Source organism: Martes martes (assembly GCF_963455335.1).
Source record: "Martes martes genome assembly, chromosome: 8".
Lineage (NCBI taxonomy): Eukaryota > Metazoa > Chordata > Mammalia > Carnivora > Mustelidae > Martes > Martes martes.
In genome coordinates, this window is record NC_137895.1 from 104,971,773 (window position 1) to 104,989,259 (window position 17,487).

The following is a 17,487-nucleotide window of genomic DNA, read 5'->3' on the forward strand; positions in this document are numbered from 1 at the left end:
TAAAGGATTCATCTGTGAGATAGCATTGCCCAAATCTTAGGATAATTCAAGAGGCTCCTTACCTGAATAGCTTCCACTTTAGCTGTCCATTCTCGAGCTTTTTGTAATGCTTCTTTCAGGGACAATACATTGGGTAGAAAGGCTGGAATGTTTTTGGCTTCATTAACTATGCTTTCTAAACTTGCCACACTGTGCCGTGGTCTAAAAAAAACCACAAAGACAGGGCAGGTGCATAAGGAAAAGTCAAACTGCTACCAACATTTAAATAACATTTTAGAACGTGCAGAGAAATTTCATATATATGATTTCATTTAGTTCTTACCACAACCCTATAAGGGAGGCAAAGCAGCTATTACTTTAATTTCCAATTTACAAATAAGAAAACCTTAACTCAAAAATCAATTTTTTCCCAAAATCATTTAATACAGTGAATGGAACAGCTCAAACACTGATTCAGAATGAGTCTCAGATACCTTGCTCTTTCCACTACACTAAACTGCATCTATGTTAGTTCTCCACAATATCTGAAATTGTCAGAGATGCATGTCAGACAGCAGTGTGGAAAGCAACAGTCTAGGAGTCCAGGAATAGTCTCTAAGTCCAGGAATTAATTCAACCACATTCAATACCACCTAGTTAAAAGATGAATAAAATAGACCTTACCCTCAATGAATCAGAATACAAGGTAAGAATCTAACTTGTACTGGGGACAAAGAGCAAATCATTTTAGGCTCACCACTATGGGAAGTTGTGATTAATTCTGCTTAGAGGAGCTGAGAGGCTTTGAGCCGAAGCTTAAAAAAGAAGTGTGATTTCTCAAGTGAAAGGTTAAAGGAAAAAAAAACCCAGGAATATAATGAACAAAGACATGAAGAAATGTTTAAAAATAAGTTAGAGGTCCAGGAGCACCTGGCTGGCTTAGTGGGTACAGCATGTAGCTCTTGATCTCAGGGTCAAGAGTTCAAGTACCACTTGGGGAGGGGGTAGAGATTATATATTTTTTTTTTATTTAAAAACTAGAATCTCAAAAAAAAAAAAAGTTAGCAGTCCAGTGTGAGGATGGGAGTGAGGTAGGAGCAGGAGTAAGAGCAAGAAGTAGGGGAATTTTGACAGGAAAGAAAGATGCAAACAGATATAAGAGATTCTGAGAGCCATGAATTTCGCCATGGAAGCAATAGGAAGCTACTGAGGGTGGGAACAGTTTCATTATCCATGAATCCTACCATGTGCTAGGCACAGTGCTAGGTCCTGGAGATTATTAATACACAGGAGTGACAGAGCCCTTGCCTCATTAAACATTTTAATCTTGTTTGAGGGGGATTATTCATAGCACTGTTAAGATGTTATCAAAATATAACAGTAGGGGGACCTAAACTGACTTGGCAGGTGATGGAAGGATTCCCAGAAGTGACGTCTAAGCTTTCTTAGCCTTTCTGAATAGGAGCGAGTCAGGAAAGCTGGGACCAGATGCTGGGTAGGAGTATACTGCAGGGGATGGGCAGAAGAGAAGAGTGTTCCAGAGGAGAAAATGAGCACATGCAAAGGCCCAGAGACAAGAAAGAACATGGCATGTCTGAGGAAAGCAGGGTGATCACTACACTTGAAACACAGAATGCAAAGGAAGAATAGCAAGGGACGAGGCTAGATCCTTAAGCAAAGGGCTAGATTACAAGATGGCCTTATGAATTAGATGAAGGACTCTAAATGTCATCCCCAGGGGAATGGGAAACAGTGAAGGGCTCTAAGCAAGGGAGTGAAAAAAACTACACCTGTATTTTAAGAAAATACTAGTTGCAGTGTAGAGAATGGGTGAGAGCAGGATGAGGTCCCAGGGCCTATGGCTATGATTTAGGCCAGCTATGACAGTACCCCAAAGAAGAATGAAAGTGAAAAACATCAAGGAAATATAATCAACGTGACTTGGTGGTTAACTAAGGTTGAGGGTATGGAAATGGAAAGGAAAGGTCAAAGGTAATTTCCAAAGCTTGTTCAAAGGAGAAAAAACAATGGTTTAATTCAAAGAAAAAAGGAGCAAAGGACGAGATGATGGGAAAGAGTTAATGAATCCAATTTTGGATATGGGGAATCTGAGGTACCAACAAGACATCCAATGAAATTACCAAATAAGCAGACAGTATCTACGAAAAATATCAATGTTATAGATAAGAATTTGGAGTTAATCAGCATACAGATGGCCAATGGAGCCAGAAAAGAAGAAGAAATTTCCAGGGAGATGTACAGAGTGAAAAAAGAAGTGGTCTAGGCCAGAATCTTGAGGAAAGACATTATTCAAGAGGCAGGGAGAGAAGGCCAAAAGCAGAGGAGGAGGATATTGAGAAAACAGTGGTCAGGAGTTAACCAATCCAAAAGGCCAAGAACACTGTAGATGTGTTTCAGAAATCTAACTTCGACAGAAGTCAGAAAACAAAAAAGATTCCACTTTCCACTATCCCCACCAAGCCCTCTCCCTCTATTTTCTTACTAATTTTATTTTCTTTGTGACACTAATTATCTGAAGTTCATTCAAACATTCATTCACTCACATATTCACCTGTCTCTCCCCACTAGAATGTTGGCTCTATTGTACAGCAGGGACTTTGTGGGTCTTTTCCCCTACTATCTCTATTGCACTTAGAAATAGTACCTGGCATGTAGTAGGTACTCCATAAATACTGAATTGCAAAGATTAAGGGAAAATACAAGAACACCATACCTAGGTCAGTGACAATGGAGTTGAAGAAGACAGATACAAGAGACATTTTACAGGCGAGCTCCTTAAAACTTAGTGACTGGTAAATGTGGAAAATGAGAGGAAAAAAGTCTTCAAATACTACTACCAACAAAATCTCATTCTGTAGACTACACTAAGTTGCATCAGGTGTATCAAATCAGGTTTTGCATTCCAGTTATTTAGCTTTTCCCATTTACTATGCTCCTGGAACTGTCATAAATAATTTAAAGGTTTCAAACAGGAAAAGCTTTGGATACATTTTAGTATATATTCCCCATGACAACTAGACAGCAAAATATCCAGCAAAAATATATGCAGCCTTTTCTCGGTTAAACAGAACTGTGTTCATTATATAACACAGCTCAAATCTATTTATTTATTTATCGTCTCTCTGGAGGTCTTACAATGGACTTTTTTTTTTTTTTTGTAAAGATTTTATTTGCCAGAGAGAGCAAGAGAGAGAGAGCAAGCTCGAGCAGGGCACAGTAGGCAAAGGGAGAAGGAGACTTTCCGCTGAGCAGGGAGCCCGATATGGAACTCAATCCAGGACCCTGGGATCACAACCTGAGCCAAAGGCAGATGGTTTACCGACTGAGCTACCCAGGTGTCCCAACACAGCTCAAATTTAAAGCCTTTTCCACTTCATTCCGAAATCTTCATGTACTTAATTTTAAGTACTTTGCCAGCCACTTATTTTTGTTGCAGTTGACAGGAAAAGCTGTGTTATTTAGTAACTATGGGCTTTAAGTATGCCAAGTTCCTCATCCTCACAAGAGAAATTACAGATCTTAATTTTAGCTGAAGAAATACTTTCATAAAGAACATTACAGTCTAGGGCGCCTGGGTGGCTCAGTGGGTTAAAGCCTCTGCCTTCGGATCAGGTCATGATCTCAGGGTCCTGGGATCGAGTCCCGCATCGGGCTCTCTGCTCAGCAGGGAGCCTTCTTCCTCCTCTCTCTCTGTCTGCCTCTCTGCCTACTTGTGATCTCTCTCTGTCAAAAAAAAAAAAAAAAAAAAAAAGAACATTACAGTCTAATTAGTTGATATACAATCAAGTATGGTGAATGCTTTACTGAAATCTTGCAAATCCAATGAGGGTACCAATGCTAATGCATTGGTGTGTAATGTAACTGTGTAATGGTCTCCTCCTGTCTTTCTTGCTTCCCCCTTCCCACTACTTTCCTACATAAATTCTTACTCAAATAAAGTCCATTTAACTTTTGTCGCCTAACACACTCTATATATTCTTTAAACTTACTAGCTTGATCTTTCTTACTCCCCTTCCACTCAATCCCACTCACGCTTCAAAGCTTTACCTAAGTTCTTTATTTTCTCTCAAGCTTCTCTCCTGACCACCAAAGCTAAAAATGACCTCTCCTCCTCTGAATTCCTACAGCACTTTTCTGTACCTCTCAGTTAACAACAACATATTGCAGTGAGCATTACATTTCTTAGCTCTGAACTATAGTATAGGTAATGGGAAGGTTCGAAACAAAATACTACTTTGTTTCACTTAAACTACTTAGCAAAGTACTCTGCACGAACATGCATACAATATTTGAAACTGTTTATATGCAGACTTAGTTGATAATTTAGTGACTGGTCAGGGAAGGCATAAAACATCTAACTAAATATTTAATGAAACAGACACTTATGTTCCTCCTTCAGTTCTACCCTTAGTTATTGAAGAGGCAACAGTCACCAATATATGTGTTCACCTTGCCTGTAGGCAGACCTTAGCCTTTTCTTCCCATCGCTCAGAGACCGTAAGGAGCTCCTGTAGTTCAGCCATTGCCTTCTCCACGGCATGGTGGGGGGCCAACCCCACCCCAGAGTCTATCAGTTTCTTCATGACATCCAAAGTGACCTGTTGTGGATCTGACAGGGTCAGTCTTACTTCATCCAACCACCGAGCCTGCTGTAGTTCTTGCTTTAGTCGGGCTAATTCAGGTAGCTCCACATAGAGACTAGAGCCCATGTCTATCAACATCTGAAGTTTGGAAGAATCCGGGGTTTCATCCATCATGGCCTCTTGAGCACGTTCATGAAACTCTTCCACATCATCCAGGAGATTCTGAAAAAGTCAAAAAAATAAAAATAAAAAACAAATTTAAAAGATAGAAAATGAGTATGGAATAGATATAATAAGTCCAGGCAAACTATCAAATTCTAGACTAGTAATTCTAATCCAATAATCTCACCACTATAGCACCAGATATACTAGTTAAAAACATAATTATGCTTCTCTGTAATTACTTACACACTTACTTTTAAAATATGATTAATTCATTCAAACAATATTTAATGACTGCAGACTACGATGCAGCCACTGTTCTAAGCACACAGCACTGAAACTAACGAAGTCCTTGTCTTCAAGGAACATATACACAGTCAGACACTGAATATAAAATGTTTTAGTTAATTTTAAGTGCTGTGAAAATAAAACAGGGCAACACAGGAAAGAATGACCAGAGAGGCGGGCATATTACTTTGCAACGGTGGTCACAGGAAACAGATGAACTGACACTAAAATGAGGAGCTAGAGGTGAGAACCATATGAAGACCTTAGGAGGAAGACCAGTTCAGGCCGAGTGGATAATAACTCACAACCTTTCACAGAGAAATGTCCTGCTCTAAAGTGGATGATGGGAAGCAAAGGGGAGAAATGCAGTTTAAAAATAAGCAGAGGTCAGATTACATAATGCCATATAGATTAGGACTTTAGATTTCATTCTAATGGTTTTGGGGAAGCACTGGAAAATTTTAACCACAGAGAAGTGATAAGCTTTGATTTACATTTTGCATGATCACACTGGCTACCAAATGGAAAATAAACTGTGAGGGACAAGAGAAGAAAAAGGGAGATGAGTTAAGAGGCTATTACAGTAATCCAAGGGGCAGAATCTAGCAGTTCAGAGCACAGTTTAAGCAATGGAGATGATGGCAAATGGTTCACTTTGGGAAACATTCTGAATATTCACACTTGTTTAGAGACAAGTGGGCTATAAGGGAAATAAAGGAATCAAGGATTTGATTCACTAAAAGGCTTTTAAGATGTCTTTTAGTCATAGGCAGAGGAATACAACTGGATAAGCAGAGTACGCAACTGGATGTACAAGCCGGTAGGAGGGAACAAAAGCATTGAGCTGGTGTTCTGGGGATCAATAAGATACAGGTGATATTAATGTCACTGAACAAGTAAGATGTCAGGATCTAAAAAAAGAGCTGAGACTCCTAATATACTCCAACACTTGGAAGTCAAGCCAAGGAGAACACAAATGACAAAGAACACCAAAAAGAAGGAACTGTGAATGAGCGAAGGAAAACAGAACGTGTGATGATGTCACAGATGTTCAGAGAAGAAAGTTCTCTCAGGAAGGAAAGAGTGGTCAACTACTAAATGCTCCCATGACATGGAGTAACAGCAGAAACAGAGCTGATACTGGTTTTTGCGTGCGGATAACCCTCCCCCCCCCCTTTTTTTTAAGATTTTATTTGACAGAGAGAGAGTACACATAAGTAGGGGGAGTAGCAGGCAGAGGGAGAGTGAGAAGCAGGCCTCCTGCTGAGCAGGGAGCCTAATGCAGGGCTCGATTCCAGGACCCTAGGATCAGGACCTCTGCCCAAGGCAGATGCTTAACCAACTGAGCCACCTAGGTGCCCCTAAGCTGATAACGTTGATAAAAACCATTTTAGATACCCTGCCCATGGCCAAATCACAAACCACCACAAACTACCAGAGGATTACTAACTATGCTGATTAATACATTTGATATATACTTTTTAAGACTGTACATATTCAAGAAGCCATCAGGGCCCTAGTAATTTCAGAGCTCACATTTTTTTTTTTAAAGATTTTATTTATTTATTTGACAGAGAGAGATCACAAGTAGGCAGAGAGGAAGGCAGAGAGAGAGAGGGAGAAGCAGGCTCCCCGCTGAGCAGAGAGCCCGATGTGGGGCTCGATCCCAGGACCCCGAGATCATGACCTGAGCTGAAGGCAGAGGCTTAACCCACTGAGCCACCCAGGCGCCCCAGAGCTCACATTTTTAAAAGCTCATGAACTAGTAACTTACTGATACATTCAGGTTCTTTTAACTATTTTCTTGCATCTCAATTACATCTGTGCTAAATGAGGATTCTGATCTAAAATTAATGTAGGAAAAAATTCTAAACTAACTACCTTGGTTCCAGAACTTGAAAAGGAGAATAAAAGGCTAAGAACAAAACCAGGGGTTCTTACTGCCTACTGAAAACCTTCAAACAGCAGCATTTATGTGACAAACAGACCAAAAAGCTAGTCTAGACACACTATTTTGTTTACCCAAAACAGAGACCCATACTACAAAGGATATTACCCAAGAAAAGAATGTAATACTCCACCTTTACTTGTCGAGCTTGGCTGATGACACATGGAAGACTAAAAAGTTGTTGGACAAAGGCCTTCAATTCTTCCACTGTCAGTTTGGTCCGAGTCCTCCCACTATCTGGGCTCTGCCTGATATGAAATAATATTGAGACATAAGTAAGAAAAATCCATAGTCACCTGATAGCGAAGGAGCTTCCAGTCTCTCTAGAATTCTCACCCAAGCAATCCCAGAATACGAATGTTTGAGAGGTTCTACTGTAATGGCGATCACTTCCAAATTAGGTTTTTACCTCATTAGTTAATGACTCAAAGATTCAACTCTCCAAGTTACAGTTCCTCCAATCTTCCAAGTATTGAGCTCTTTAAACAATCAATAAATTCCTCAGAGTAAAATACTATGTTTATTAATAAAACTAAATCTTCTACTTCAAAAAGCTTAAAATGTGGAACAAGGGCCTTTAACTTGGCTAGGGGACGATAAACCCCTCTGAAACGGATTCGGAATGGTATGTGTATATACATTTTTCTAAGAAAAGGGTCCCTATGCTTTTGCCAGATTCCCCAAGGGGGTTAGTGACCCAATGACAGGTGAAAATTCCCTGATCAATGCTTCCAAGAAAGGTTCTCTAATCAAATGGTAAATAAAAAATGTACAAAGTAATTTAGAACCCAACATGAAGGGCCATTCAGGAAAGTGTTGGCATGGATACGAAACAATACCACAGAAAATTTAGCACATGTGAATTCCATTAAATCAAGGGTGCATACTTCTACACTTCTTAATAATACAGCCTCTCCAGCATCCATCAAGGTTAGTCTTTGCTGCCACCTGCCTTCAGCATGTAGTATCATTTATTTATTTACAAATATTTATTGCACATCCAGTATTTGCAGGACACTATTCTAAGCACAAGAAATAGAGCAATGAAAAAGGATAAAAAAAAGTCTGCAACATTCTAGTCTAGAAGGTGTCTAGTGGGACTGGGAAAGAAAGGAGGAGATAATAAATAAACCAGTATATCGGGACGTGACAGGGCTAAGAGAAAAAGAGCAGGAAAAGAATAAGAAGGTTGCAGTTTTATAAAGCGTTGTCAGAGAAGGCCTCTTCAAGAAAAATGTGTCAGCTATCTGAAAAAGACCTGAAAGAAGTGAGGAACAAGCCACTTGGATATGACAGAAGAGGGCTCGAAGAGCAAAGAAGAAGTGTGAAGGCGCTAAGCAGAAGCATGCCTGGTGTTAAAAAGCTCAAAGGGGAAGAGGACTCAGAGTGGAACAAGAAAAAAGGGAGCGCAGTAGGAGAGAAAATCGGGACATAATTGGAGGGAGAGAAATGGCCACAACAAGAGGTCAAAGATATATAGGGAGGGGCCAGTTACACTTTTGGCTTTTACTCTAAAAGAAAAGCAAACAAGCAAAACGAAAAAATGCACAGGAAACCACTGGAGAACTCTTCTTAGTCTTACCTGTGCTTCTGCTTTTTGCTCAGAAGCAGCTGAGCCACAGAAGCGCAAGTCTCAGCTTCCTTCACAGCATCTCTGAGTTTTCTAAAGAGATCATTCTCTGGGTATTTCCTATCCTCAGCATCTTCCAGCATTACTCGTAATTCAATCAAATCTGTAAAAACAAAGCTACATACTATGACCACAGACATAAAAAGCCATTTAAAAATACTCACCAACCTCTCTCAGGTTAGTCATTAATCTATTTGTGGAAACACTGCAGCTGTGAAAATCTCACCAATGCAATAAAAGCTTAAGAACAGGTGCCCATTCCTAACCCTTACAGACAATTTCTCTCCAGGAAGGTAATTCCTCTTTCTTAACTAACCTTTAGTGGCAGTCCACTGGTAACAATGGCTTCCCAAAATACGTACCTACTGTAAGTTAGTTGTCTGTCCCATTTTATATTAACTATTTATGTACAAGAAAATTTTCAAATAGAAAACTAACCTACCTACTAGCTGCAAATCCCTTATGAAGCCTACAATTTTCCCTTACTGGAGGAAAAGCACATAAAACAAAATAAGGTCTCTTTCAATGTGTATGCACACAAAAGCTTAACCTTTCTTGTGGTTGAAGTTGGCAGATAATGCTTCTGTAACACGGCTGACCCAAGTGTCATAGGACTGTGCCCTGACCTTCACACCATACAGCAGAGAAGGGAGGTCCTCTAATGGGTAGCGGTATCTAAGGACAAAGAAAAACAAAATAAACAAACAAAAAACACAGAAATTAAAAACGCTGCAAACCAACGTTAAAATAAATTTTAAGTAAAATCAGCTTAATAAATGACCAAGGAAATGGGGTCTTAGATCAAAGCCACTCACAGAGTTTTAATGCAGGGAACATGTGAAATCAATTGATAAAAAAATCTAACATTAGTTGCCAAGTTTAGGGCCAACTTTAAAGGACTGGTCCTCAGCAGGGAAGCAGAGACAAGGAAAAGTTCCTAGTGCACACTTGGGGAAGGGGAATTACAAAGAACAGTGCACTCAGTTTTAAAAGAAGTAACAAGTTTTACAAGAAACTTAAGGATACCTAAGACATTTCTTCTGCATGGGGCAGGGGCACAGATCAGTTGGATGGTAGAGACACACAAGGCGTTCAGGATTACAGGAGCATGTGAGAGCAGAGAGAAAACACGTGGTTCTGCACGCTGAACACTGTCGCTCATCATCAGGAACAAGTTCAAACACTTCTTCTTCTGACATCAGGACACCCTGAAAAACAATTCATGTCACTACATCAAGTCTTTCTAAGCTCTCAAGCATCAGAACTTAGAGTTCTTAAATTTTCTTCTACAGGTAAATCTGACTTAAGATATAAACACGAGGGGTACAATGGCACATCATCAAAATACTTTCTAAAATTAATCATTCTTAATTTTTTTTAAATGGGAAAGACTAAACCTTTGTGTGCAAGAATACACAGTTGACTGATACAACTATTTTTTAAATGCAGGGAACTTACCACAAAGGTCAAAGCAGTCATTTTTGAGGAGAGGGAGGGAAATTGTAATTGGGAGATACTTTTGGGGTGGCAAACAAAGTTCTATTTCTTGACTAGAATTGTGATGACAGCAAAGTTTACTGTATAACAATTCATGAAACTATATATTTTGTTTCATATGATTTTGTCTTCTCCTTAAAGCAAGAAAAACATTAATTATAATTTTTTTAAAGATTTTATTTATTTATTTGACAGAGAGAGAGATCACAAGTAGGCAGAGAGGCAGAGAGAGGGGGAAAGCAGGCTCCCCACTGAGCAGAGAACTCGATGTGGGGCTCGATCCCAGGACCCCGAGATCATGACCTGAGCTGAAGGGAGAGGCTTAACCCACTGAGCCACCCAGGCTCCCCCCCACAATTTTTTTTTGTTCCAGGGATAATATACCCTTGAATCTTGAATATAAATATATTAGTAATCAATGATCTCAAAATAACATGGATAAATACAAACATATGCAAAGATAAAGTAGTAAAAATTACTTCAACTATGCAAATCAAAATATAATCTACTTCAGCAAGACATCAAAAAGAAAGGAAATTAAATTCAGTCTGCCAGCTTAAGAAAATAAGAGCATTTTGAAGTGCATTTTATAAAGACTTCCATTTAATATACAAGGGTTCTCTTCAGAATCACTACTTGTGTAAGCAAGATACTTATGAACCTAATTCCCCTATGAGAGCAAACTGTTTTCACTTACCCAAGGTAAAAACCCAATAATTTATTCACTGGCAGATACAATTCAGTTCTTACAAAACAGATCTTGTTTTTGATATTGGTTTTAATCTACATGTCTCTTAACCATACTCCCGTATCTTCCCATTTCTGATATTAGCATTTAATATTTGTTTTAAAAATTATTTCATGTAGGGAAGCCTGGGTGGCTCAGTCAGTTAAGTGCCTGCCTTCAACTCAGGTCATGATCCCAGGATCCAGCATCAGGCTCCCTGCTCAGTGGAGAGCCTACTTCTCCCTCTGCCTGCTGCCTCCCCTGCTTGTGCTTTCTCTCTCTCTCTCTCTGTGACAAATAAATAAAATAAAATCTTTTAAAAAAATTATTTCATGTAAAAATGGTTCCAAAATGCACTGCAGGTATTTCTGAGCTTCTAAGAATTTACACAGCTTCAGAACAGCTGCCAAACAGGACATTAATACATCAAGAAATCTGGGGCACCTGGATGGTTCAGTTGGTTAAATCAGCTTGGGATTCTCCCTCTCTCTGCCCGCGGCCCCCACCCCCTGCCACTCACTTTCTGTCTGTCTGTCTGTCTCTGTCTCAAATAAATTTTACACCAAATCCTAAAGTATACTCCAGGAACCCTAGCCCTAGAAGATACTCTGCAAAAAAATTAAATAAATTGTCTATGGGAAAACGCTATGTATTACCCATATCACTCCCAATTTAAGAGATTAACAATGAACACCAGCATATCATAGAAGTTTTACAGTGAGGAATCATTACTTCTTTATCCCCAAGTAATTTTTTCTTTTTTCTCTTTTTGAAGATTTTTAATTTATTTGACAGAGAGAGAGTAGGCAGAGAGAGAAGAGGAAGCAGGCTCCCCACTGAGCAGAGAGGCTGATTCGGGGCTCCACCCCAGGACCCGGAGATCATGACCTGAGCTGAAGGCAGAGGCCCAACCCACTGAGCCACCCAGGCACCGCCCCCCCAAGTAGTTTTTTCTTAATCTACCATTTCCCAAGCTTTGCTATCATAGAACAATTTTTCCTTATAATACTTTTCAACATTATATAACTCAGAAAATTATAAATTATTAGGAGGGAACAGAGAGAAGAAAAAAAGAGATACAAATTAAAAGGCTATTTGAAATAATCAAGGTGAGAAAATTAAGGAATGAAACCAAACGGTAGCAGTAAAGAAAAGGGGGGTGGGGGTGGAATTAATGAGACATTGCCCAAATAAAAACTTCAAATGAGATAGCAGATGACTGTGAGACGGATGAGTCAAGGATCGCATCAAGTTTTTAAAATAATGATCCTGATACTTACTGGCAATTAGTAAAGTGGTCTGTGAAAGGGTAGATGGAGAGGAGATGATATTCTAACTCAGATGCTGAAAGTAAGATGACAAAAAGCTAAACAGAAATGTCTCCCAGGGAAACCTGGATTACAAATGGGTGACTGAACATGACACCTCTTTCAGAGTGACAGTAATTCCTGTGTTTGCATAAACTATGAGGAAATATCAAGACCTGAGAAATGAAACCACAAGGTAGTAAATGAAAAAGAGGTAAAATCCTAAGAAAGGCTAAGAATTCCTTGTAAAGTAGCACAAAAGGAAGACAATAAAAGGTCAAAGGCTGCACCCTGCAAACACTGGCAAATGAAGATGAGGAAAATAATTAAAAGTGACTGGAAAGGGGCACCTGGGTGACTTGGTTGAGAGGCTGACTCTTGGTTTCAACTCAGGTCATGATCTCAGGGTCCTGGGATGGAGCCCCAAGTTGGGCTCCATGCTCAGCAGGGAGTCTGCTTATGGATTCTCTCGCTCCCTTTCCCTGTCTCTCCCCCAGCTCGTTCTCTCTCTAAAATAAATAAATAAATAAATAATAGATTTTTTTTTTTTTTTTTTAAGTGACTGCAAGTGTTATCAGGTGCAAGAAACGGTAGACAAGTGTTAGGGAAAGGAACAAAGAAGCAAAATGTAGTGCAACAAAGAGGTCACGGGGATAAATGACAACGAACAACTAGATTTTGGCAATAAAGTCACTAGCAAATTCTGAGAATTTCAGAATGAGTGACAATGAAGGGATAAAAAGGAAACAAGGGCAGTGACCACAGAAAAACCACTCAAGTTTTTTGGTAGGAAAAAAATGAAAACTTTCTTCAAGATAGGAAAGACAAGAGCACAATATGCAAAGAAAGGGTTGAGATTATAGAGTCTCAAGGGCATAAGAAGAAGTTGAGTTTATAGGAAAAGAGTCCTTAAAGAAATGTGATCAAACAATAAATAAAATGATCAAGAGATGCAATACTCAAATTACTGCAGAACAAGGTAAAACGATACCCAATTAATAACAAAGGTTAAACCTGAAATGAGACTATACCACAAAAACCGACTTCATGAGTCTCCACTAATGTACAAGCAGACCTTGGAGATATTGTGGTTTTGTTTCAGACCACAATAATAAAACGAGTATCATAATAAAATAAGTCAAATGAACTTTCTGGTTTCTCAGCACATATAAAAGTTATATTTACCCTATACTACAGCCTATTAAATATGCAATAGTATTATGCCTAAAAAAGCAATGTATATATCTTAATTTAAAAACCCTTTATTGCTAAAAAATGCTCAACATCATTTGAGCTTTTCACTGGTGGAGGGTCTTATCTCCATGTCGCTCGGGCTGCTGCCTGATCAGGGGGATGGCTGCTAAAGGTTGGGGCGGCTGTGGCAATTTCTTAAAATAAAACAACAGAGTCTGGGACACCTGGCCGGCTCAATTGGTAGACAACAACAACAACAACAGAGTCTGCCACGTCAACTGCCTCTTTCACGTGTGACTTCTCTTAAGAATGCAATGCTGTCTGATAGCATTTTATGCAAAATTAGAACTTCTTTCAAAACTGGAGTCAATCCTCTCAAATCCTGCCACTGCACTATCCACTAAGTTTATGTAATATTCTAAATTCTTTATTGTCATTTCAATAATCTTCACAGCATCTTCACCAGCAGATTTCATCTCAAGAAACCACTTTCTTTGCTTGTCCATAAGAAGCAACTCCTCAACTGCTCAAGTTTCATCATGAGATTGTAGCAATTCAGTCCCATCTTCAGGCTCCACTTCTAATTCTAGCTTTGCTACTTCCACCATCTGCAGTTATCTCCCCCACTGAAGTCTTGAATACTCAAAGTCGTCCATGCTAAGACTGCAATCAGCTTCCTCCAAACTCCTGTTCATATTGATATTCAGGTCTTGTCTCATCTATCAGGGATATTCTTAATAGAATCTAGAATGGTGAACCTTTTCCAGAAGGTTTTCAATTTATTCTGCCTGGATCCATCAGATGAATCCCTCACTATCATGGCAGCTACAGCCTTACAAAATATGTTCCTTAAATAGTAACACTTTTAAAGTTGAATTACTCCTTGGTCCATAGGCTGCAAAACAGATGTCCTGTTTGCAGCACGGCAGAGTAGGTCTAGACCATTTGTAAACAAATGTGCTGTCATCCAGGCTTTGTTGTTCCAGTTACAGAACACAGAGTAGATTCAGCTAATTCTTAAGGACCCTGCTTTTCAGAATGGTAAAATAGGCACTGGCTTCAACCTGAAGTCATGAGCTGTATTAGCCCCTAACAAGACAGTCAGCCTCTCCTTGGAAACTCTGAAGCTAGGCATTAATTTCTCTCTAGCTAACAAAGTCCTAGATGGCATCTTCTTCCAACAGAAGGCGGTTTCTTCTACATTGAACGTCTGTACTTAGCGTAGACACCTTCAGTGACTTCAGCTAGATCTTCTAAATAAACTCGTGCAGCTTCGACATCAGCACTTGCTGCTTCACCTTGCATTTCTGTGGTATAGAGATGACTTCTTTGAACCAACCTCTGCTAGCTTCACGAACCAAACTCTGCTAGCTTCAAACCTCTGTAGCTTCTTTACCACTCCTAGCCTACATAAAACTGAGGAGTTAGGGCCTTGCTATGGATTAGGCCTTGGCATAAGAAAATACTGTAGCTGGCTCTATCTTTTATCCAGATCACTAAAACTTTCACCACATCAGCAATGAGGCTCTTTTAGTTTCTTATTGTTCATGTGTTCACTAGAGTAGTACTTTTAATTTCCTTTAAGAACTTTTCCTTTGCATTCACAACCTGGCTAACTCTGGCACAAGAAGCCAAGCTTTTGACTTATCTAGGCTTCCCACATGCCTTCCTCATGAAGCTTAAGCATTTTTAGTTTCTGATCGAAGTGAGAGGCATGTGACTCTTCCACTTGAACACTTAAAAGGCCATCGTAGGGTTATTAATTGACCTAACTTCAATATTGTTGTGTCTCAAAGAACAAAGAAGCCTGACAAAGAGGAATGAGGAAATAACTAGTTGGTAGAGCAGGCAGAATATATAAAACATTTATCTAATAAGTTCACTGTTATATAAGCACAGATCATGGCACCCAAAACAATGAAAACAGTAACATCAAAGATCACTCATCAAAATGACCACAACAAATATAATAATGAAAAATCTGACCAATTAAAAAATGGGCAGGGGTGCCTGGGTGGTTTAGTGGGTTAAGCATCTGACTCTTCATCTCAGCTCAGGTCTTGATCTCACGTTTGTGAGTACAGCCCCCAAGTTAGGCTCCACCACACCACCCCCACCAAAAAAGGGCAGAAGACATGAACAGACATTTCTCCAAAGACACAGAGATGGTAAAGAGACACATGAAAAGATGCTCAACATCACTTATCAGAGAAATGCAAATTAAAACCATGAGATACCATCTCACACTTATCAGAATTATTAAAATTAAAAATACAAGAAACAAGTGTTGGCAAAGACATGGAGAAAAAGAAATAGTCGTGCACTATTAGTAGAAATGAAAACTGATACAGCCACTGTGGAAAAATACGGAGGTTCCTCAAAAAATTAAAGACAGAATCACCATATGATCTAGTAGTTGCACTACTCGGTATTTACCCAAAGAATATGAAAACACTAATTTTAAAAGATATATGCACCCCTATGTTTATTACAGCATTATTTATAATAGCCAAATCATGGAAGCAACTCAAGTGTTCACTGATAGATGAATGGATAAAGACAATGTGGTATATATACACTGGAATATTACTCATCCATAAAAAAAGAATGAACACTTGCCATTTGCAACAAGGATATAATGCTAAGTAATATAAATCAGTCGGAGAAAGACAAATACCATCTGATTTCACTCATATGTGGAATTTAAGAAATAAAACAAAGAGAAAAAGATAAACTAACAAATCAAAAAGACTCTTAAGGGTATTCCACTTTCTTTTTTTTTTTTTTTTTAAAGATTTTATTTATTTACTTGACAGAGAGAGAGATCACAAGTAGGCAGAGAGTCAGGCAGAGAGAGAGGGCGAAGCAGGCTCTCTGCTCAGCAGAGATGCTGAGGCAGATGCGGGGCTTGATCCCAGGACCCTGAGATCATGACCTGAGCCGAAGGCAGCGGCTTAATCCACTGAGCCACCCAAACGCCCCTCCACTTTCTTTTTTTAAGTAAGCTTTATACACCCAGCATGGGGCTTAAACTCATGACCCTGACATGAAGAGTGCCCCAGATTCTACTAAATACAGAGAATAAACTGGTGCTTACCAGAAGGGAGGTGGGTGGGGGGGATGGGAGAAACAAGTGAAAGGGATTAAGAGTACACTTATAGTGATGAGCATTGAGTAATGTACAGAATTGCTGAATTGCTATATTATACACCTGGAAACTAAAATAACACTGTATATTATGAGATAACTAAAAATAAACAAAATAAATAAATGATACAAAGTCTGAAATATTCTGAGTCTGAAATATTGTGAGAATTACCAAATGTGACATACAGACACAAAGTGAGCAAATGTTGTTGGAAAAATGGGATCAATAAATTTGCTTACTGCAAGGTTACCACAAACTTTCAATTTGTAAAAATCACAGTATTTATGAAGCACAATAAAGCAAAGGCACATTAAAATGAAGTGTACCTATGCTTAAATTTCAAGCTTCAACAGACACCAGGCAATGGGAAAGGAATCCCCCCCCCCTTTTTAAAAGATTTTATTTTTAAGTAATCTCTACACCCAACATGGGGGCTCAAATTTGCAACCCCAAAACCAAGAGTCACACTCTACAGACTAAGCCAGCCAGGCACCCCAAGGAATTCCATTTTAAATAAACATACATAAAATGAATAACCTAAGTTTCCACTTTAGGAAACCAGAAAAAGAAGACCAAATTAAATCCAAATAAGCAGAAGAGGGGCATGGTGTCTGGGTGGTTCAGTTGGTTATGTATCCAACTCCTAATTTTGTCTCAGGTCATGATCTCAGAGTCATGAGATCAAGCCCTGTGTTGGGCTCTGTGTTCAGTGTGTAGTCTGCTTGAAGTTCTCTCTCTCCCTCTCCCTCTGCCCCTCACTCTGCCTGTACTCTCTCTGAAGTAAATAAATAAATAAAATCTTAAAAAAAAAAAAAAGAATTAGAACAGAAATTAGTGAAATGAAAAAAGAGAAATGAGTAGAGAAAAAAATCAATAAAACCAAAAGCTGGTCCTAAGAAAAGTTCAATGATGCTGATAAGCCTCTAGCTGGGAGAAAAACAAACAAACAAACAAACAGGACACAAATTACTAAAATCAGAAATGAAAAAGCGGACATTGCTAC

At 39.1% G+C, this 17,487-nt stretch overlaps 1 protein-coding gene across 1 annotated transcript in view; it reads right to left on the reverse strand.

Annotated features, from left to right (window-relative positions):
• KDM5A (lysine demethylase 5A) overlaps nt 1-17,487 on the reverse strand; it is a 92,879-nt gene that overhangs the window by 26,020 nt on the left and 49,372 nt on the right. Inside the window, exons 15-20 of the mRNA XM_080810678.1 lie at nt 9,638-9,819; nt 9,162-9,286; nt 8,564-8,714; nt 7,115-7,229; nt 4,450-4,805; nt 63-201 (exon numbers count right to left, since the gene is read on the reverse strand). Of these exons, the coding sequence (XP_080666804.1) occupies nt 63-201; nt 4,450-4,805; nt 7,115-7,229; nt 8,564-8,714; nt 9,162-9,286; nt 9,638-9,819 (1,068 nt within the window). The remainder of the gene's footprint in view (nt 1-62; nt 202-4,449; nt 4,806-7,114; nt 7,230-8,563; nt 8,715-9,161; nt 9,287-9,637; nt 9,820-17,487) is intronic.